The sequence below is a fragment of the Lycorma delicatula genome, chromosome 1, assembly GCF_047948215.1.
Source record: "Lycorma delicatula isolate Av1 chromosome 1, ASM4794821v1, whole genome shotgun sequence".
Taxonomy (NCBI): domain Eukaryota; kingdom Metazoa; phylum Arthropoda; class Insecta; order Hemiptera; family Fulgoridae; genus Lycorma; species Lycorma delicatula.
This window is the reverse complement of record NC_134455.1, coordinates 100,096,961-100,121,669: the sequence shown is the minus strand read 5'-3', so window position 1 is coordinate 100,121,669 and position 24,709 is coordinate 100,096,961. Positions and strand designations below refer to the sequence as shown.

Genomic DNA, 24,709 nt, shown 5'->3' with positions numbered 1-24,709 from the left:
CGGTGAGGGGTTCAAAGCTAGTCATGGCTGGTTTGACAATTTTAAGAAATTTAGTGGCATTCATTCAGTTATTCGTCATGGAGAAGCATCTAGTGAAGAACTCATTAGTGAAGAACCTACCGCAACAAGTGCTCAATTATGACGAAACAGGATTATTTTGGAAAAAAATGCCTACGCGCACGTTTATCACGGCTGAAGAAAAGAGTCTACCCGGCCACAAGGCTATGAAAGATAGGCTAACGCTTGTCCTTTGCGCTAACGCTATTGGGGACTTCAAAATAAAACCGTTGCTAGTCTACCACTCGGAAAACCCAAGGGCCTTCAAAGTTTATAAAGTTATGAAAGAAAAATTACAATTTCTGTGGCGTGCAAACAGTAAAGCATGGGTGACCAGTCATTTTTTATTAAAACATAGTTTTTGGGCCTTCAGTGAAAAAATACTTAATCGATAATGGTCTACCGCTTAAGTGTGTCCTTCTGTTGGATAATGCCCCCGCTCACCCTCCTGGCCCTTGAGGATGACCTTTTAGATGAATTTAAATTTATTAAAATTGTCTATCTGCCACCCAATACAACGTCTACCCTTCAGCCCATGGATCAATAAGTTATCTCCAATTTTAAGAAACTTTTCACGAAGCATCTTTTCAAGCGTTGCTTCGAAGTTACCGAAAATACGAACCTAACATTGAGGGAGTTTTGGAAGAATCATTACAACATTGTGATCTGTCTTAAGCTTATAGATATTGCCTGGCAAGGTGTTCCTAAAGAACATTGAACTCAGGTTGGAGAAAATTATGGCCAGATGTTGTTTTAAAACGAGAGGGATTTGAGGGATTCTAATCTATTGAGGAGGAGATCGTATCCATTGGTCGCTCCATGGGCCTAGAGGTAGACGAGGCAGATGTTGCTGATCTCATTGAGGAGTATGCTGAAGAACTCACGACGGAGGAGCTGAAGGAGTTAAGAAGATTTCCCACTCGGGGGTAATGATGGAACTCAGCAGTGAGGAGGAGGTCAAGCCGGAGGAGAAACTTACTTCACGTGAAATTAGTGATATCCTTGGCAAGTGGCAGGAAGTGTCTGATTTTGTGGAAAAAAGACACCCAGAGAAATTGTCTACAGGGAGAGCGAGTGCCTTATTTGATGATAGGTGTCTCACATTTTTTCATAACATTTTAAAAAGAAGGCAGAAAAAGACCTCTCTTGATCGTTACCTTGTGAAGGTCTCACGCAGTGAAAGTCAGGAAAGTGAGGCCAAAAAGGCCCGACATTAAAGTGATGATTAATAAACATTGTGTGTTAATATATTAATAAATAAATTAATAAACATTATGTGTTTTATTACTCGTTTATTTATATACAAATTGTGTATATTATATGTAATTTAACTGTGTTTTGGGTTAGTTTCATATCATTAGAACGCATTAATATATATTACATTATTTTAAATGGGAAAAATTGCTTTGAGATACAATTTTTTTGCCATACAACGATGATCACAGAACGAATTAAATTCGTATCTCAAGGTACCACTGTACTTTGTAGTGGTCTTAAGCAGTTGATATGGTTTTTAATTGTACTTGCACGCAAGTAGATTAAATAAAAGTAAGGAAGTAGGCTTGTTAAGCAAGACTAATTATGCATCACAGCAGTATTTAACTGTGTTCTTTATCAGCTGTTTTTTTCATTGTTGAAATGATCAAATACCAATTAACAGTTGAGTACATTACTCAATTTGAGTCTGACAGTTTCTTAATTGCTTCACTGTCACCAGAAAAATTCTGGAAGCCAATCTGGCAAATAAGATGGGATGTGATGACAATTTAATCCTCTCAATTCAGTAAAATAAAGATAGTTTTGATGAAACAGCATCTTTTCTTGCCCAATAGCAATCTGAATTTCATTTCACTGCTCAGATGTGCAATAAAATGATATAATATTCATTTGATTGTTTTCCTTACTGTGAGACAGTTGATAAAATTAAGACATGTACATCCCAATAAACAGTAGCAATAGCCTTTCCATTAAAGGAGATTTGCCTTCTTTGGGTTCAGTTCATTCTTCTTTTTTAATTACAAAAACGAAAATTTTTATAGAAACTTTTTATAGTTTGAAATTTTCATCTAATCCATTTAATAGTTTGTCTTTTTTCACAGGTATAAACCAAGGTTCCATTAATTGCTATGAATCTGATATAAAAATTCATTTGGATTCCATTTGAAATGCTTTAAACTCTAGGATGAAACTAACATGGCAACGTCACGCACAAAGCTTCTTCATACCCAAATGATTGTGCAAGATGTGCACAAGTTCAATTGAGCTCCTTACCATCTCAGCTATTTCTTTTAACTTCAATGTACGGTCAACCAAAATGATTTTTGTAATCATTTCATTGGTTGTCCACTTCAGCATTCATTTTTACATCTCATTTGGTCATGTTTAAACTTGGCAATCCATATGTGAACTGTTTTAAATAGATGTTACAGACTCATCAAGAACTGTACCTAACTTGCTTTTCATTTTGTGTTAAAAAAAGAAAATAGAATTTTATGACTGTACAAACTTTTTTTGTTCTACATTTTTATCAAAATCATAGAGAGTTTTCTTTAGAAACTGTCAAAATCAAACTGAGCATTGTACTAAACTGATAATTATTATTTGATCATTTTAACAATGAAAGAAAACAGCTGATACAGAACACTATTAATAGTGCTGCTATGTATAATTTGCCTTCCTTAAACCTACTTCCTTACTCTTATCATGCTTGCAATTATAACTAAAAAAAATACCAACCGCTTAGAGTCATCACAAAGTACAGATTAATAACTAAACATCCAGAAGGCACTGAATTATTTTCACCATTTTTTTTTTATTCCTACTATAAGGTAAGAAATTTATCACGTGGCAGTATTCTGTTCATCAATGAAATTGAAATATGAATGAGGTGTTAGTGTTTAATAAATGAGAAAGTACTAGTGCATCAGAGGAGTTTGAGACTATTCCCTCACATATGTAAAACTGAATGTCAACAGTTTTATTATGAAAAAATTATTACCAAATAAATTTTTGAAAAATAGTTGTGTAGTATTTTTGTAAAAAAAGGTGACTTCAGGCCTTTTTGTTTCAATTAAATTTATACTTACATGTAAACAATTCTCAATTGAGAAGCATTTTAGACATCTATTACAACAAAAATTAAATTTATATGTTATTAACTCTTAATGATAACAAAATTATAACATAACAAATGTATAAACAGAAAAAGCGGAAACATCAACAAATTTGTAGCTAACCAACAGCAAACCACTTTCTGCATATTAAGAAACCAGAATACCTATTATTACACTGTAAAATAAATATTAGATAGTAAATAATTTGATCCATACTTTTACTTTACTACATGCAGTTAAATAAGGTTTTGTTATTATGGTTGTTAGTATGTTTTTGGTTCAACAATGCATGTAAGCAGAGTGTTCCAAGACACTTAAGATGACAACTAGATGTGCAAATGCTGAGATAATCTACCAGTTCAGGTCAAGTGAATCCAGACTACTTGACCTCTGGGTTTTAAGACCCGATTTGGGTTCTCTATAAAAAAAATGAGGAGGGACATCTTTTGGGAAATTTCGATTGAAACATTGGGGGAGCCTCCAGAGGGGATCAAAGTTTTGAAAAATATGCCTGTCTGAATTGGTAGACTACTCTCATTTCCCATCCACTTGAAGTTGATTAATTTCAACATTAATGATGAGTTACTATAAAAATGTAGTAAATATTTATGAAAATTAATATAAAACATAATTTTTCTATTTAATTTAACATTTTGAAAATAAAGATTGATTGATTGAAGATCATCAAATGTACCATATACTATGTAATACTGTACAATGTTCATGTATGACATATATATATATATATATATATATATATATATACTTTACAAAAACTAAACAACTTTATTTCAAATAAAGACCATAATATAAAAGATTGATTGATTGAAGATCATCAAATGTACCATATACTATGTAATACTGTACAATGTTCATGTATGACATATATATATATATATATATATACTTTACAAAAATTAAACAACTTTATTTCAAATAAAGACCATAATATAGTGAAAGCAGTCTTAAAAAATATGCTAAAAAGAAAGATTAATATATAAAAAAATAGATAAAATAAAAAACATAGATAGAGTTTGGTGCAATTTTAAACAGTGTTTTATTGCCAGAAAAATTCTAGGATATACTGATTTAAAATTCAGCTGCTGAATTGGATTTTAAAACAAGTAGAATGTTAAAATAAAAAAAATCCAAATCAGAAAAATTACACGATACAATTGAAATTTATAAAATTACTAGCTTTTACCCGCGGCTTTGCTCGCGGTGAACCTTTAAACGAAATACGCAAGCAACTATGTCATGTCGATCAGTGGCTTTTTACCTGGACATTAGCTCTTTAGTTACATCCTGCCACGAAGGATTACAGGTAAAAGTTACAAAGAGGTCAGGCCTGCCGTAAGTTCGTACATAAGCGAAAGCGTCTTGAGTGTATTCATGTAGATAACGGGGACCGTTCACAAAAGTAGAAGGCAGAATAACCATCTTGCCTATGTCGTTAGGTCTAACATTACCATCTGCGTTAATCGCATCTTGTAGATGAATGTAGTTTTCAGCTCGTAATTTTGTCTGGTTTATAGAAATGTAACGAAGGCGTTCGCTCTCTACTTTAATATACATATCTACCAAGAATTGATGAAAGAGTTCCCTTGACCGCAAAAGGAGATTGAAGTCGTGCTCTCGAAGCATCATGCGATACGCATAAAAATCCATGCAGGAAACTTTTTTATTGGGAACTGGCTGTCTTGTTGTTGGATTAATGACTGGAATATTGAAATGATATCCTGGCTCACCTTTACTGAAAATTAATGGGTACTGCAAAGCATCGTAAAATTTATGAGTATCGGCTACGCGTTTCAGCGTATTATCATGTGCCCGTAACACTATGCCTCCTGGAAAGCATGGGTCACCAGTAGCCAAAACAGCAACTTCATTGATCATCGGCGCATTATAATGCCTCTCATGTTCACCACGTGGACATGAGTCCAATCAGCATGCATGACCACTATGTTATTATCCAGAGGCCAGTTTTCTATTAAGCACTTTTAAAGGTATTTACCAACAAAGTGTGGCTGTGTAACATTCTTTGAATTTTCAATACTGTATCTCTTTCGACTCCTTCAATATACTGACAATGACGGTTTACTTCATTTTCTTCATCACCCATAAAATACACCTGTAAAAATTTATGCTGTTCATTATCTGCTGGAAAAAGTGATCCAATTTGATGATATATCTGTCCTTGTATAGTAAAAGTTGGTGAAAATCCAGGCATTCTTATCACTTTATCTACTCCAAAGGATGTCATTTGGAAGCAACAGTTATACTTTCTGATTTTACTTAAAAATTGCTTTGACTCATCTGTAACACTTAAATATAGAGTTTTCAAAGGCTCCTCTGTTTTACCAAGTAAAGGAAGTGAAACTTTACCACTGGAACAGCACATTCCAGCAGTTTCATCTTTCCATTTCAAAGCATCGCAATGCTGACATCTTCTATTCACTGAGCCAATGCCAATTAAAGAATGCTTATGGTATTCAAGTGAAGGATCATATTGAAATCCAGAATTATTAAATACAGACCAATTGTTATGCATGAAATTTTGACGGCACACTATTTGCATTTCTGCATGAACGATTCTTCTCACCTGCGATTGTTCTGGAGTTCCTATCGCTCTTATAGCTGCTTGCTGTTCAGCTTCTTTCTAAACGAATTTATGTTTGAATTGGCGTTTCAGCTGCTCTTAAGATAGCTTAGCGTTCAGCTTGCTCATCTAACCTTTCTTGTCTCTGAGAAGTTGTTTCACCAGCCCTCAAAGCACATTGCCACCTTGCTTGTTGTTGTCGTCTTAGTTCTGCGTGAGCGGAAGATTCTTGAGTTCGAGCAACTTTTGCCGCGCGGACCCGTGATGAATCCCTGGACAGGTTAGATTTGTGCTTCCAAGGCATTTTAGAAAAAAAAACTGGAAAAGTTTTAGTATTGCTTAGAAGTGACAGAAGAATAACAATAAATATAGGATTCGAAACAGCAGAAGCACTATACTCAATTGAATAGTGACTTAACCGTCGGTATTACAGTGTTGGATTGGCACTTTATTTAATTTACTTACTGGAATGCCAGATGGCGTTGAATTTGGTCAAATTTTTTGTCAGACGATCATACCTACCAACATAAATTTTTTTACCCTCCTGAAAAAATATTGTTTTTTTTTTTTTACTAAAAAGTGTCTGAAGTTTCATGATGATCGGTTGAGTAGTTTCTACGTGAAAGCGTAACAAGCAAACTCACATTAACATTTATAATATTAGTATGGATAAATCTAATAAAATACTGAATTAATTATGAGTGAAGTTAAACAAACAAATTCATTTGATTAATGATGGTAGAAACTATAGGTTGGAAATGGGTACAAAGAAAACCTAAACAAGTAAAATTGTAAAGTTAAAAATTTTTTTTTCTAACTGGCATGTAGATGTCACTTTGTAGAGTAGATGAATAATATTTATTAGTTACTGATATGTTACTTATAAAATTAAGAGAATATGGGATTTTCTTTTATGTGAAATTTAAGATTTATTGCAAATTATTAATTTCATGTTTATTGACATTTATTATTTTTATAATTATCTTCAAATTTACTTACCTTATTTTTATTAACAATTTCATGAATATTTCTCGTTAATTAAATTCTAAAACTATTCTTTCATATATAGTTCTGCCACAGAACTTCATACTTATATATATTTAATGAAAACAGGTAATCAATTGGAAGTTATTGGCAGACAAATGAACACATTATTCTTATATTTCTAAATAAACATAGAATAAATTCCATTAAAATCTGTAAAATTACTTTGTTAGGTAGGAATGTAGTTAATTAAAATTATTTGGTCTATTAATATTTTTTAATTTAATATAATTAAAAAATGATTTAATCAAAACTGTAAAACTGGAATTGTTGAAAAGTAGTAATCCACATAAAGCTACAAAAAAATCTCAATTTGTATGCAATTTTTTTTAAATGAGCATTAACAGGAAGATTTAAAATAATAAAAAAAAAATCATTCTCTACCATAAGTTTAGTCACACCCTAATAGAAGATAATAATAATGCTGTGAAGCTCACCTTAAAAATCTTCAAGAATTATATATATATATGCATATATATATATATATATATATAAAATCAATACAAATGTTTTGAAGGTGATTAATAGTAAATAAATGAAACTAGTAATGCTAGACAGTGTATTACATTTTTGTCATTTGTCATTACATTACACACCAACAAAGAAAAAAAATAAAAAAAAAGAGAAAAACAATTTGACTTCCAAGAAATGTTCTATTTTCTTAAAATACATTTAGGACTGTATTCACCAAAATTACTGAGGATTTTTGAAACCGTAAACAAACACATGGTTAATTCAGTCAAAAGAAATGTATCTAAAAGTAAAATACTGTTACATGAGCATTTGATTAGGCCATTACTAGGACACAAAAGTAACCCATCATTAATTGAGCAATGGTTAACATTATTGTGTAACATAAGTTATGATAACTATATTTTATGATAAAAACTGGATTCTGGTCCAAAGTCAGATACAGATACATTTTCAAAATAATTTAACTGTCTTATGTTATAAACATATTTCAGAGTTCAATTAACAGCCCATCAGAAAACTGACCTGGGACCAGTTAAGATTAACATCTACCACCAATCTTAGTTAATTTGTAATAGGAATTCAGCCTCACAAGGGGCTGTATTATTTTTTCATTATTCCTTCACCCTCAATAAGTTATTCTATTACATACTTTATCATCATAAACTCTGTTATTAAAAAAAAAAAAAACATGCTAAATCAAACATAAATTATAGTTACTCATTCATATTTTATTGTTCAGTCAAAAGATGTAATCGATTTCCTGTAAAACATTAATAACAACTGAGGGAAATTGTTATCTCCGCAGTTTTTGTTCTAAAGTTATGAATTTATATACAAATTTATTTATTTAAATTATTTACCACAGTTTATAGATATACAAACTTATCTATAGATTTATATCCCCGTAAACTTTGGTAAACTAAAAGACAATTTTCTAAAATACAAACAAAAATTTAGAAATACAATGAGAAAAGCAAAAAAACACTGTTAAAAGCAATGATAAAAGCTAAATAAAAGAAATAATAAATGCAATTACCTTTGAGGTTTTTCTATGAGTCTCAGTTACATTTGTAGTTTCCAATGGTTTGGCACTTGAAACAGGTTTAACTGTATTAGTTGTTTTATCATTTGGAGACTGACCAGAAGTTAGTTTTGGAGATGTTGGACATTTTAAATCTCCATTAATGCGTGAATATTCCTTAATCTCTTTTTTCAGGATGTCTTCATTCAGAGAATGGTTTTTTTCAATTTTATTAACCTCTGCTTTTGTCATTTCTTCTAATGTTTCTATAAATGGATTAGATGTTGAAAGGAATGGATTCGTGCCAGTTTTATTATCAGTCGATAAAGAAGTGAATGGATTAAACGGATTATTAGTTAGAGGTGATGTTTCTTGGGGAGTTAATGAAAGCGAAAGGAATGGTGTGGGTGAACGAGGTGAAGGAGTCCGAGTCGGGGAAACCACTCTCTGTTCTAATTTACCACATTCACCCCAAGAAAAGTGAGTTACAGTCACTGGAGTCGGGGAACGGTTTGATTCTTCTTTGTTCTTTCCGCTACATCCATCTGAACTATCTGCACCATCCTCCTTTACTTCTTTATCATTATTTCCAGTCAGTGACAATGTCAACTTGTCCCCTCCCTGGTTCCAGCAAATATGCCACAAAAGCAAACAGAACAAAATAACACAAAATACTAATAAAACAGAAGCAAATAAAAATCAAACAAGCAGTTTCAAAGCAGTTCAGATTACCAGTCAGCATTATAACAACTAAATTATTGCATAAATAATGAATGAATAAATTTAAAATCACTTTGAATACATTATTATTAAGCTGCAAAACCATAATTACTTGCATATTATAAAATGAACTATAAAAATCAAATAATGAATAAAAAAATAATTTATCCCAATAATGTAAAAGCAAAAGTAGAATATAATAATACACAATTACTAAAGATTTAATTAAAAGAATGAGAAACAATTAACTCCTCCAGTAACATTTGCAATTTAGTATTATGTGATTAGCAAAATTAAATGGTTATAATTAAAAACTATGATGAAAGCAAGTTCAAAATGTCTGGCTTGCTAATCAACCCATGAATACAATTTCTTTCATCAATTTTCTACGATTCTAACATTTTAATTACATTATATTCATAATAAAAGTATTGTCTTTTATTTAGATATTTAGAGCGATAACAAGCATTCTTGATGCCTAAAAATGCAGTGTAATATTTCTTGATGTTGACTAATCTTGAAAGTATAATTGCTAGACGATGGAAGAAGAGCTATGTACTCCTGCATTTCCTTGGAAGGATTAAAAAAACTTTTATATAATCCTATGGTGTAGAAAATTATATGGTAATTATAATCCAGTTAATCATCTCATTTTTAATTGCAAAAAAAATTTTTTTGACAATAACAGCATTTACTTCTTTTATATCAGTGAAAGTTTATACAAGAGTGATGGAATACAACTCAAAGCCAGTACTTAAGAGTTTTTAGCTGAATCTCAGCTACTATTCCCAAACAAAATTTAGACAATAGATTAAAAATTAAAACACATGAAGTAATACGAATGAACTGAAATGACCCAAACAGTTTACCAGATGTTTATGATATTTAAATTTTGGGATCAGATTAGTATGCTTACATAAGATCTTACCTTCCATTATCCCAACATAATACTTTGTAGGCAGCATTTCAGTTTTCATGTTATGAACAATTTTCTTTAATCTTATCATTAAATTTTAATTAGTCATAACAAATTTTATTCTATTTTGTTTCAAAATTAAAAAGAAATATGGCAGAATATATCTTGAGACTGAAAACATATCAATATATCGAACTGAAATCCCATCTTGGACTAGTAATATATTTTGGACCGAAAGATTTAAAAGAATTGATAAGAGAAGATGCTATGCAAGACATAAAATTTTAAGTGGAAAAGAACCAAAATTGACCACGACCAAAATTTAAAAAAAAATTACCAATGAAACTGTGGATGAAGATTATGAGTTGTGAACAGAAATCATTACAGGAAAATAGATTAAAAATGAATGAAAATAACAAAATTAATTAGGTGGTATGAAAGACAAAAAGTAGATTAACTGATGAAATTTATTACAACACATTCACCAACTTGCCACTAAAAGAGAAGAGCTTTTCATTGGAAATGAAAATAATCAATTTTTTCAAAAATAAAAAATTATAAATTACAAAGATAAAGGAAAAAATTTATGAATAAGATTTTTTTTTGTCACTGTATAATAGGATTTTTATATTTTTAATAAGTGTATACTTTTTTAATTTTTACGTAACTCATTTTTTGTATTTTAAGTTAAAGAAAAAAAAATGATGTGACGAATTGACTTCTACTATATTACTGTTAAGACAGATAAATGTATTTTGCAAGATAATTTGGCTATGTTACTAACACTTACGATATGTATTGCAACTACTACAACATGTTACTCACACACTCATGAATTCTGTATTCATTAGTTCCCATACATTATCACCCAATACCTCTGCCAAAAAAAAAAATTGAAAACTGTCACTGACAATAGTTATATAATTAAGTAATGTAAGAAATTAAGATTTTAACAGGTACTGAAAAATCGTATTAAAACCCCATATTAAATCTACAATCAAAATAACTGTTCTAATATATTATTAATAAAAGATTTAGTTTTAAATTAAATAAAGATTTCACATCAAAATAAATTCAAACTCTTATACAGATATTTTAACAAATTCATTAATATTAGAATAAACAAAGAACAAGAAGAAGAATAAGAAAAGAAATTGACAATATATGTTAATCAATTAATAAAAATAACCAATAATTCACGAGAAAAATCTTTAAATGCAAATAAATAGGTCTGATTTTCCAAACACATGCACTTTATCATGTACTAAAAAAAAAGTGGGTTTAAAAAATCAAATAAAGAAACTAGAAGAAACTTTATGATAAAGCAAATTTCAGTAAAATTAACACCAGTTAATTTGATAAAAGCAAATACAAAATAAAAGGGTTTCAATTTTTTTTTGAATCTAGTGTTCTGAAATAATTTATTAAACTAATAACTACAGACTGTGAGCAGAATAAAAATTAAATGCAATAAAATGATTGCACTATAAAATAAATTTTTTACATCAAAACAAATACATACCACTGAAACAAATGTTGCTTGTTCTTTGCCAAATTGATGATTCTTCTTATGACCAATGGAAGTATCACTGGAAAAACCAAGAAAAAAGATCATTAAAATACAAATTATATTCGATACTGATATCTTAAAATAAAAACTAACCTTTATTCATCAATAAAACAAATCTCATAAAAATATAACCATTAATTACAACAATTTTTTAAATCTTTGAGATCTGTTATAAAATCACATTATTAACTTCTTTTTCTGTGATCAGCCCTCTTCCAGCTTCTTCATACGCTTTCTAGGCTTCTTCCCACTAGGTGATTTTGAAGATATCTATTTAGGATCTTTTACTTTGTGTTATCTTAATATTTGTACTGAGCTTTTTCTGTACTAGATTAACAATAAATGCTTATGGGACATGTTATCAAAATATTTGTTACAAAGATAAGTTAAAAAACACATTTCATTTGCTCCTTTTTTATTAAAAGGAATAACTTTAAATTTTATTAATGGAGGACTTGACATTTTAAAATAAAAATTTTCACGTTTTTCTTACTCTAAAAACTCTCACTTTTTTGTTACTCTTATTAATTGAATTGGTCTAATGGGCCTATTTTTAATTGCCTTGTTCCATCCTTCAAAGATTCAACATGCATTTATTATGAATGTATAATTAATACAATAATGTTATATATATATGAATTACAAGTTTAAAGATTATAATGAAAATAATTTATATTATAAATGAAATAAAGACCTTTATTTACTTGAATGAACCAGCGAATAACAAAATTCTTAGAATAATTAAAGCTAACTGAGATACTGAACCAAGGCGGCATATTATTTGACGTATCACAAGTGGTAAACCTAACATTTAAAAAGAAAATCATAAATAGTTTATATTCCTTACTATATTTTAAAATAAAAACCATACATACAAAATTCTAAGTGAGCAACTTAAACTGCTGTTCTTTGAGTGTCACCTTTACTGGAATTACCATCAATGTTATTACTAGTGCCATTATTGGATGTGATGTAATTACTGTCATCTTTATCAGTTGCAAACTGTTCATGCTTCAGTGCAGTATATTTTTATTCTTTGCAGTTATGTTTTTCTAAAATGCCTTATTTGATCAAGGGTTGCTATAGTGGAAGCTGATGTGCATTCTCGATACTTCCAAGAAACTCCTCAAATAATAATGGAAAAATTTCAGAATGCCAGCATCCCTGCAAAGATGATTTGGTTAAAGAATGGCCTGCAATGGGGGTCAGTTGACTTCAAACACAAAAAGAAATACAGGACTTTCTGACTTTTTAAGATTTCAGAAGCCACAGCCAACATTCACAGAATTTCTGCCAGTCCAAAAAAATCTACATATAAGTTATAACAACAAAGTGATGTAAAATACAAATCTTACCATAAGATTTTTTATGACAAGGGCAGCCTTACTTGAAAGAATTGAAAAAAAAATTATTTTTATATTTTTCATGTAAATTAGTCTGAAATTCACACTTTAAAATGATGCCTAAATCATGTTTCTATTATATTAACTAGAAATAAATTAATACTTTTTTTGTAATCATATGTATGATATTTTCAGCATCTGAATATTCAGTCATGATTTTGATAACCATTTTACTAACTTTTTTCTACAGCTGTTCACATTTTTATCATTTATTTCCTAGTATTTTAGGTTGGTGTTATAACAACTGTGATTTTACTAACTCCAACTGTTTTACTTTACGCAAAAACATAGGCATCAAGAAAATTGAAAACCATTCTTCTCAGTCATCAAGTGCTCAGAGAACTCCTGTCTCATCTGGAAGTGTACCAAATAAAGTACTAGGTCTAAGTTCGAATTACAAGAGTATTTGGGTACTAATGATAAATGAATTTGTAGAATACAACATTATAAATTTGAAACAGTTGGAAAATGTGTTGAAAGACATTGCTGTATGTAAACAATGTAGGCTCAGCTTGTCATTACAAAAGAAATCACTTATTGGGTCGGTAAGTAAAGTACAGATTTTTTGTTCTAATTGTGATAATTTTAAAGAATTTTTAAATTGCGAAAGCATTGTTGTAGAAAATTAAAATGATATTAGATTTGATCCTGAGACTTGTTTATAGTTTACGAACACTGGGAAAGGTATATACTTCAGTGCAGTTGTTTTGTGATATTATGAATTTAGCACCGCCTCTTACACATTATTGTGATCATGGTTTGTTTTGAAGTCTGTTAAGCAACAACATAGGTAGAAAGTCAATGAATAATAGTATTGAAGAAGCAGTAGTAATGAATGGGGGAATCAGAGATCTAATTGTTGCTGTGGGTGGCTCATAACAAAAAAGAAACTGCACCTCATTAAATGCCATCATAACTATGACATCTGCTCTCAATGGAAGTCCTGCACACAGCAATTATCTAAATATTGCAGTTGTTCTGGTAGAAATAATAATGAACATGGATTTAATTATACTGCTAATTATTTGGGCACTAGTGGAGGTATGAAGTAGCAGGAGCTCTTGAAATCTTTCAAAGATCCATGCCTCAGTACAATGTCAGATATACTCAATACTTAGGTGATGGAGATTCAAAAGGCTTCATTGCAGAATCAGAAGCAGAATCATATAGTCCAGGTGCCCATTGAAAAAGTTGAATTGTTGGACACGTTCAGAAGAGAATGAGTCCAGACTACATAAATTAAAATCTAAAAAAAATAAACTGGTTGACAGAAAATCCCTATCTTGAAAAAATTATTTGACTGATGCAGCAATACAGAAGCTGCAAACATTTTATGGGTTGGCAATTCGAAGCAATTAACATAGTATTGCTGGTATGAAGCAAGCTAAATGGGCAGAACTCTTTCACATTGGTTCTTCAAATGAAAAACCAATGCATTAGTTGTGCCCTACAGATGCAGAGACCTGGTGCAAATATAATCAAATGCTTCAGAAAAAAGAATATATGCTTCAGAATCACAGGCAGCACTTTCATCTTCCTGACAATCATTATGGCAGAAATAAAACCCATTTTTCATGACTTAGCTAACCTTAATCTGTTATAAAAGTATTTGAAAGGGACCCCAAATGAATTACTGAATTATGTTATTTGGACATGACTCCTGAAATGGACATTTGTTATGTACAAACAATTTAATTTGGGATTTTTGATGCTATTTTTTCTCTCAATGGTAGCTATATTACTAAATGTATGGTCATGGAACATACGGGACTGCATGCTGGGAAGTATTTAGTAGACGCAATGAAAAGGCTGGATAGAAAGATATAACCAAGCTGAAAAGGCAGTATCTAATCTTGAAAAAAAGTCTGACAAGCCCACATGAAAGACTTGTATGCAGAAGAGGAAGGTTCAGATGAACAAGCATATGAACCTGGGACTTAATAAAATATTCATAAAGTAAGTAACAACATACGTTTGTGTAATTTCATTTTTAATTGTAAATTACTAAAAATTAATTTTTTTTTAAAAACTAAATGTAAGTTTTCTCAGTCCCTGTTGGAGTTACCCATCTCCATATTTGTAGGGCATATATAGCATATATAGTACCGAACACAAGCTTTTTGTGATTAATTCATTTTAAAAACAATTATACATTTTTAAAAATGAAAAAAATATGGACCGTCAGAATTAAAAAAAAAAAATTGTTATATCAAAGATATTAAACAAACTCTTGTGTCAGGAACTACAAAAAAGAGTACTACTTAAAAAAAATTAAGGCTCTATCTAAATTATAAGCTGAGAAAATCATGCAAATGGTTACTTAAGGTTGGAAGAAAGGCTGCCCTTTTAAATTTGAAATCAAACTGTGTAATTACTATACAACAACTTTAGTGAACAAAATGTAACGTCTCAATTACTGTGACTGGCTCTTCAGAAACACTGTTGATATATGGGTTAACCTGATGAGGTATGGTTTTATAAATTTGGATAAAAAAGTTAATTCATATATTTAATGTTTAATTTTACTAAAATTTAATTTTTATGTAATTGAGTGTGTCATTGTAATTTGATGTCTGAAAATTCTGACCTGATGTCCGAGTGTTCATATCATGATGAGAAAATTGGTAGGGCTGATAAGTTTTTGTCCAAATTGTCAATACAGAAGTGTACTGAGTAATTCTCAAGCAACTCTGTGCTCCGTTAACAGATATGAAAAAGAGTATGGCTTCTTTGAATAAGATGCAGCAATGTATCATGCATCAAATGATTCATAGCACATGTTCACACGGCTTTTAGAGAAGAATGAACTGTCAGCAAAGTGTAGTAGCCACTGTGTTTTTAGACTGCAATATTTTCATTTCAGGCTATTTGAAGAATATAGTTTATAAATAATATCACCACATTCTCGATGAACTGAATGCAAATTCAATAAGAAATCGATGGCATTGACAACAGTGTTTTTGCATTCTCAATATCTTAGAAAAAAATTCTCAGTATCTTCACTGGAGCATAAAAATTCATCACCACTGTGCAGGGTGCCCTATTTTTTATATGTAAACTTTTGCTAATATAAATAAAAAATGTTATTTACATTTTCCTTTCATTCAAAAAATTTCACATATTGCAAGTGTGTTTAGTTTGTAATAGTTCGCTTTTAAATTGCTCATCCAGTATATTAAAAATGATTTAATCTCCATATTTATCTTAAAACATGCATTAAATTAATTTATTTTCATATAAAAAATGTAACTGTAACAGTAAATCTAGGAGACTGGGAGTTACGAGAGAGTGAGACAGGATAGTTAGATATATAGGTGCAGGTCTAGGGCTCATTTCATAAAGAAAAAAAGTCAAAATAGTGAAAGAAATAGGGCATTCCAGAGGATTTCCAGAGTATCCTTTTGATTCCTTACAAGACATTTCATATCTAAATTTATACTTCTTCTACCTACTGTAGCTATTATAAACACAAAAAAATTAAGTAAAATATATATTAAAAAATATAATTAAAAACTGAATTCATTTCTTACCCGTTTACAATTACAGTGTTATCAACCATATTGGAAAGCTTAGTACGGTCATCTCGACAGGGTATTACTTCTGTGGGCGATCGTCTAAGTTCTTCTTCTACTTTAGCTGTAACAAAAGTTAAGGATTATAAAATTATTCTACTGAGAACATAAATAGTTATTTAAACTTTAAAATCTAACTCTCTTTAACTATAATAACAATCACAATAAGATCCATGGTTTACAATTTAACGATTCAAAATACAAAAGTGAATTACCTATCACTGAAAAATAAGCTCAAAAGTATGAAACACAATGATACAAAGAATATAATTTAAAATAATGATAAAATGTGCCCAATAATAAAAAAATACTCTACCTAAACAATGCTGCGGAATGAAAGGTGAAATGCAACAGGGCGTCGATATCAGATATACACAATTCTATTTATTAAAAAAATCAGAATGTCATGTAGAAATAAAACAAAAGATCTTCACACAATGAATCTTAAACTCAAGTCTAGCTTGTTTTTTCTATTTTGATCAGGTATATCACACCTCATGTGTAATGGAGAATTGCTTGCAGCATACATATGATGCTGAATACTGTATATGTATGAAGAGCATATATATGATGCTAGTAATCAATATCAGCAATAGAATCTAGCAACATTCCCTTCATGAGCTTACAAAGATTTTGTAACTTTTAAATTATTAGCAAGTAACTTTATTTTTGTGAATTTTTATACTTCGTAAAAACTAAGCATTAAATGTAAATTATTTAATTTCATACACATTTTGATGATTAAAAATTGTTAAAAAGTTGAAAAAAAAAAACATAATTATTTATTTATAACGTACCAATCCGTTTTAATATAATTAAAACACCTTTAAAATGATCTTTATAGTGATAGTTTCACTGATATAACTTATCCTGGTTTTCTGGTTAATTTCACCTTCATAATAGATTATTTAAACTTAATTTAATAACCATTAGAGACACTACATTTCAACCAACATTTTTCTCTAAAATAAAAAAAATAAATGTAATAAAAAAGCCTTACAGAAGTCAAAATTACTCAAAAAACCTACAAAATGCACTATACAGATTAAGATAAGATGAATTATTAAAATTAGACATAAGATGCATTATTAAAAACAAATGCATCTATTAAAAAACGTTTTTAGAATGCAAGCAGGAGGTAAGCCAAACTAAAGTTTAAAATAATGACTCTGTAAACTAATATGCAATATTATGAACCATTGTAAAATGAATAAACTAGAAAAATATAAGAAACTGTTAAATAAAGCTGTAAGGAACATCTACATATAAAGTCAATTTTTCAAAGGTTAATTATCTATTATTTTACTTTTTTATTTTTATTTATTAAACAAAAAGCGACTTGCCAATCTTAAATGGTTTGTTGACTCTGAATAATTGTTTCTTTCAACTGAATAAGATAATTTGTATACTGTACTCTAACTCAGGTTTTCGTTAGCCTATCACCAATACAAGCAATTATAAAAATCTTTTATTAAATTAAAATAAAATTATCTACTTATAATAGAAAAAATATTACTGGGATTTGCATGGTCAGTTGCTGCTTAAAATTGGGAACAGTGAATTATCCTCTGAAGTATTAAAAATACTACATTCCAAAGCACTATATTTATTATTGGTTTATTTGTATTTTTATCCTTCTATTGGATTTTATACATATTCTGTCCTTATAGTAAACAGTATAAATTGAAAGATGCTCGATTCAACTCTTAGTGGTAAAATCAATTTCAGTTGAAAGGATTATCACAGAAACTTAATGTTTATCACCTTCTATAATTATCATCTTGAAAGGAATGTAACTATTACCAGAGACATTTTCAAGTCCCAAAAAGAATGTAATTTTTATAACGAAATCTGATTTGTATATCTCTCCTTGTTACTTTTGCCATGCATAGGTCATTCTTAAGCCACTACAGCTGAAACAATTTGTGAATTTATTCAGTTTTAAATTTGTTGGGTAGTGCTCTTTGCTTTAAAACCCAGTGCTCTTTGCTTTAAAACCTATTCTTTTAATCTACCATAATTGTTCTTTTTTCTAATGTTCTTTACTAGATTTTATAAAAGTAATTCTTATTCATTATAATGGTTTACACAGATCATCTGCTGATTAAAAGCCTACAGGACTAAAATTTGAAAATCTGTGAGCCTTTAGAAAGGAGGAAGTGTACAACATTACTCACTGAGAATTACAAAATATCCAGAATGATGGATAAATGATACAAAAAAGAATATAAACAAGATCAATAATTTCACAAAAAAATACCCATACATATAGATGATGATGTAACTAAACAGACAAGATTTATTTTAGTGGCAAATGTGCACTTAGATGAAGCAACTGATCATGACAAAGTTTATGCCTTCCTTTCAGCAAGCCATTTTTAATTCAGAAAAGTCTTTAAATGATCAGGAAAATAAATGGGACCCCGAATTTAACAGCAGCAGAAGGTGATAGGGAAGTTTATAACTTTTCATTGAAAAAGTTATGAGTGTGGATAGTGAAAGTGTAAATCTATTGGAAAAAATTGATTTCTCAAAATACAAATTTATGATTAATTAAAACAAATACATAATTATGACAAAACTAGTCTATATCAAAAAGCTCCACCTACTAGAACTTTGAAAATGAGGAAATAAAAAGTGAACAATTAAGGTTTTATCAAGTATGGAAATTACAGGCTAAAATAAACTGTGGTTAGAAAATTGAGATCTCTGAGAAATTTTAAATAAAATTTGTGTGTGAATTATTATGCTAAAAAAAACAGCATGAATTGATAAATTTTTAGTGCATGGCTTCGTAACAAATATGTTTGTAAAAAAGTAGAACTTTGCAAAAATGCAAAAATTACAAAAACTATGAAAGATTTAAAAAAAATTGGTTCAAAAAATGATCACATTTTTTTTGGAATTAAATCTAAAACCACTGATGTAATTTATATAAAGTAATCACATGTTCACATGCAAAAAAAGACTTATTATTTTTAAGAATAGTATCTAAAAAATCAGTTTAAAATTTTTTCAAAGAAAAAAATTCAGTTTTAAATCTTATAATTTATCACCCTTCAGTCTTCTCCAGCCTAATCTTAACCCTTTGAAGATCAAATGAGACATTTATTACTGCAGAGTCTCATTGATAATGTAGCTGATGTACCATTCTCATCACAATGTGGTCCTTTACTGACATTTATGGTATTTACATAACTCTTAAATATAGTTATACAAAAAATTTATTAAGGCAGTCGTGGGTAAAACAGCTATATGGAACCTGAAATGAGATACACTACTTTCAAAAATAGATAGCCATTCCCAAGAATAACATGCATCTATATCAGGCTTATTAAAAGTGAGCAGGCTATTTCAAGTAATATTTACAAACATATACATAGAACTAACAACAGATAAATAAGAGCAGAAAATATTTAGAGGGCGTAAGATAGAAAAAACCTACATAGGCTAAATAAAAACTAAATTTCCAGTAGAGAATTTTTTCAAAGACAGCTGCTAGCATTTTTATATAATTTGAATATTTTAACTCATAACAAAGAAACTTCTTTGGACATCATTAAATTATAAAAATAAAACCTTAAAAACAAATCCTTCAATTATATTTAATATATATTCTTTGAAAATGAGAATTAAAAGGGTTAATTTTAATTACATTTATAATTTTAATTTGAAATCATAAGATGTTTTATATGCAGTAGTACCTGAGCTAGGAACCTAGCTTAACCTAATCTAATAAACAATCAAGTTTAAAGGTAATGCTAAAATTAAATAAGAAAAACAATACATGTTTTCTGAATAATAAAAAAGACAACTGTTACCGGCATTGAAATATTAGAAATAAGTTTACCTTTTAGTATATTACACTTAAGCTGATCTGGAGGAATAGGACGAGGTCCACAGTTGGCAGTATGAGTAAGACTGCGATTGTTTGGCAGTGGAGACTGAGCGATCACTCCATGCTCCACCTCATTTTCTGAATCTGCACAGCCCACGCGTACTTTCGTTACTAAGTGGAAAAGATTACACCAGTACATATTAACAGAAATGCTAAATACTGTTAACATAATATAAACAAACGTACTGTGTCGGTATTAAACTGACAAAAACTATATGTAACTACTAAGTGATTATCATACTACCAAATATGCACACAAAACGTTTACTCAATTCACAATAAATGAAGATATAGGTATAGTAATCATAAAATAAATAACATGTCATCATTTCTACATTAAATATTTTAGGTTGCTTGAAATTGTTAGGAATACCGAAATTCGACTAAAAAAGAAACACAATGAAAACCTTAATTGATAAATAAAAAAGAAATCTAACCAACAAACCTGATTTAATATTTTTTATGATCAAGAAAAACAAGAAACATGAAAGTGGTATGTAACAGCTACAGTTAACAAAATACAATAAAATACCATATTAAATTAAATATTTCACAACTCATTTACATTGATATTACTGATTAAATATTTAGAAAATAATAATGAAATAATTTGATAATTCTGGATATAATCAATTTTTTAATAAAATCAACTTTCAGCATTACAAACGTTTTTTCAGTGACATTCAAATATTACTACTATCATTTTATTTCATTCATTATTATTTAAATAAAAATAAGTTACATTTTTAACTGGCATCAAATGGAGAATTTTGAAAATGCTAACTTTTACAAAATTTTTTAAGATAAGATGAAACCAATTAAATCAAAATAATCTGACTGAAAATTCAGGAAATTTGGGTTCATAACTACAATTCAATGATTTGTTAAAGGCTTTACGTAGTAAAGAAGTACTTCTTTACAAAAGGTCCATCAACTTTTATAATGAAACAACAACTTTACTCTTAAATGATAAACTCTGCACTAGATTTTTAAAGCATAACCTCCTGTAAACAAGATATTTTTTTATTAAATTTTATCATTTACTAAAAATTACAAAATAAATAAAATATTAACATATTATTATTTAAATTAAAAAACTGCATATAAAAAGCAGATTAATAAAAATTTATTTAGAAAATGTAACAGTTAATGGGATAAGCAAAGAAAGTATATTTTTGGTAAACATACTGGTGGATAAGAAAATCACTTGATACACTAGGCAAAGCACCAAAACAAAGGCCCGTATTATTAACTAACTATATACAACATCATCCAGATACTCAAAATTCTTGGTAGAAATTTTAAATACCTTCAGATTTGCTTCCAAGATTGGAAAGTGGAAAAGATGAATCATTTTTCTCTTCAAGACTAATGCTTGTAGTATCTTTGGCAAGGCTTTTTAATAACGTGTCCAATCTTTCTTCAGCAACACCTGCAAAAAAAATCTCTTTTATTAAGGCTAACAAAGATCTATAAAAAACAATCATAAAAAATAATGTATCAAAAAAAAAAAATAATTAATTTAAATAATTTTCCTTTAACAGAGTTTTGTGGAAAATAAATTTGTTATTGCATTTAGATAAGAAAATTAACTGCAGACATAATCAGAGAACTTTTGCAAAATTACCACGATTCACAATACATAATAATTTATACAAACAGATTTTAAAAATGTTATTGATAAGTATTATGATCTTTTACATACGAGAGATAAATACTTTTTTATAAGGAAATGAGGTAGATGAAATGAAAGGTAAAAAAATGTCTCACTGTGTCCAGTGGATAAAAGCCAGTATGCTTATATGCATACCAGAACTGTATACATATGCTGAATAATTAAATTATGCCCACAAAAATAAAAAAAAAAGGATGAATTAAACTAAGTATGTATACATTTAACAATAAGCACTGCAATATATCATAAACGATGTCTAATCTTTTTTCAATAAATTACAACATGCACATAAAAAGTATAATACAGGTTGATTCAAAGAAATGGGAAATTTTGAAAGTTGTGTTGGTAGCCGTGGGCGATTGGTACCACTTGATAAGTGGCGCCAGCCTCTCTAACCTAACCTGCCATTTAGTTGTCATGGATCCTTGGAGTGGTGTGCAACGTGCATTTGCTATCAAAGCATTTTACAAAAACAATGTCATTTTAATATGGGATGGCACGACTGTGTTCCATCAGCACATGCAATTAAAACATGGATATCTAATTTTGAAGAAACTGGTTCGGCAATGAAAAAGAAACCTCCAGGCCGTGAGCAAACCGTCCGTACACCACAGAATGTTCAAGCTTTACAAGATGTTGTCACACGAAGTCCACATCGGCCAATCCGTCATCTCTCAGCATCTTTACAATTGCATAGTTCAAGTGTTCGAAGAATGTTAGTGAAGGACTTGCAATATCATCCGTACAAGTTGCAGATCTTCCAGGAACTGAAACTGAACAATGCAGTTGTGCGAGTACAATTCTGGAATGTAATGCTTCAGAAGATAAATGATAACGAAGAGTTTGTTCACGAACTGTGGATGTCAGACGAAGCGCGTTTCCACCTCAGTGGATTTATTAACAAGCAAAATTTCAGATACTGGGCACAAGAAAATCCTACGCAGCTACACCAGCGTCCGTTGCACAGCCAGAAAGTGGCCGTGTGGTGTGCTATGTCATCTTACGGTGTTATAGGCCCTTATTTTTTTGAGGATGACAACAGTCTTGCGATTACAGTGACGTCGGCTCGTTACGTAGCCGTGCTTGAAACCTTAGTTGTGGAACAACAAAAGAGATTTCCACCAATTCTTAACACAGTCTGGTTTCAACAAGACGGAGAAACGTCACATACTGCATGAATATCGATGGCAGCTGTACGCCGATTGTTTGGACAACGTGTCATTTCACAAAATGGTGACATTAGATGGCCTCTCAGCTTGCGATTACTTTTCGTGGGGTCACCTTAAAAGCAAAATGTTCCACAGTAGACCTGCTACAACGGAAGAACTGAAGGCAAAGATCCGAGAAGCAATTGCGGAAATTCCAGTTGAGATGTTACGTCAAACCATGAACAATTTAACGAAGAGACTTCATGAGTGTTTACGTAGAAGAGGAGGTCACCTGCAAGATGTCATCTTTAAAAAATAAACTAAAATGTATATATCCTATAATGGCAACATTTGTACAATTACATGAAATAAAATTAATTTTCTAAAAAGAATTTTTCATTAACGTTATTTAAATTTTAAAATTTCCTATTTCTTTGAATCACTCTGTACAAAAAAAATAAATAAAACGCCCATTTTTATAAAAATCAAGAAATCAATAGTGTTAATAAACCGAAAAGGCAGGTAAGAACACATCAGAGAAATTTACAATTAGATAAAAACACCCAAGTAATGCAGTAAAAAATATAACTATGTGACAACAGTTTAATCAGACGCTAACATTAATATTGAGTAACAGTTCATTCCTGATTGGTATCTTGCGACGAACAGTTTAGTTTAAAAAATTTGAATAAAATTAGAAGAAAAAAAGAATATAAAATTTATTTTAAAAAGTAGGATAGAAGAATAAAAAATACACACTGACAAACTACAACTGAATACAGAAATGAAAATCCATTGCTTATTTATACTAACCAGAACTACTACTTTTATTCCTTTTTAATGTTCCAACAATTGATGTAGTATCACTATTACTTGATGTAATAATATCCTCAGTATCAGAAATAACAGCTGTAGTGGTAGTAGCAGTAGTAATTGGTAGAGATATTGCAGCATTATGATGAGATGATGTTGAACTGTTACTGCGACAACTTCCATTTGTCGATGACAACTGGCATTCTACTTGCTTTTTACTACTCACATCACTTGCTACATCCTTTTCAACGTTTCTATTACATGAAAAAATAGTTTGATAGACAAAAATATTATGTGAAAATAGCAATACAGTAAATAACCTTGAAATAAATTTTCACAATTTATCAAGGCAAGAATAAATAAAAAAACAGCAGACATACTTCATCCTTAAGAGATTAACATAACAGTTAGCATGGAATTATAGATCTTACTTTCACAGCTTAGTTGAGATTAATTCTTTGCTATTCTGCCAGTGTGTATGATGTCATCTGACACACTGATTCCCTTCTAGTCCAATTTAGATTTCCTCAAATCTATTAAAAATAATATTTTTATATTATTTCTGAATATTAACCTGTTACTAAAGCAAGTTACTATATTCACCACTACACTGGCACTGCATTCTGTTAACTTTTACTACAAGTATTGATGCACTGTTTAAAAATAGTCCATCAAGTAATTCAAAA

At 29.8% G+C, this 24,709-nt stretch overlaps 1 protein-coding gene across 4 annotated transcripts in view; it reads right to left on the bottom strand.

Annotated features, from left to right (window-relative positions):
• The window catches only part of yrt (erythrocyte membrane protein band 4.1-like yurt), a 213,570-nt gene that overhangs the window by 9,920 nt on the left and 178,941 nt on the right, over positions 1-24,709 (bottom strand). For 2 of the 4 annotated variants that reach the window (XM_075358187.1, XM_075358213.1), the window contains 6 exons: positions 24,024-24,277; positions 21,697-21,819; positions 20,340-20,498; positions 16,448-16,553; positions 11,467-11,533; positions 8,324-8,929 (listed from right to left, as the gene is read on the bottom strand). In XM_075358187.1, coding sequence (XP_075214302.1) covers positions 8,324-8,929; positions 11,467-11,533; positions 16,448-16,553; positions 20,340-20,498; positions 21,697-21,819; positions 24,024-24,277 — 1,315 coding nt within the window. The remainder of the gene's footprint in view (positions 1-8,323; positions 8,930-11,466; positions 11,534-16,447; positions 16,554-20,339; positions 20,499-21,696; positions 21,820-24,023; positions 24,278-24,709) is intronic. The other 2 variants (XM_075358195.1, XM_075358204.1) reach the window with 2 other exon arrangements.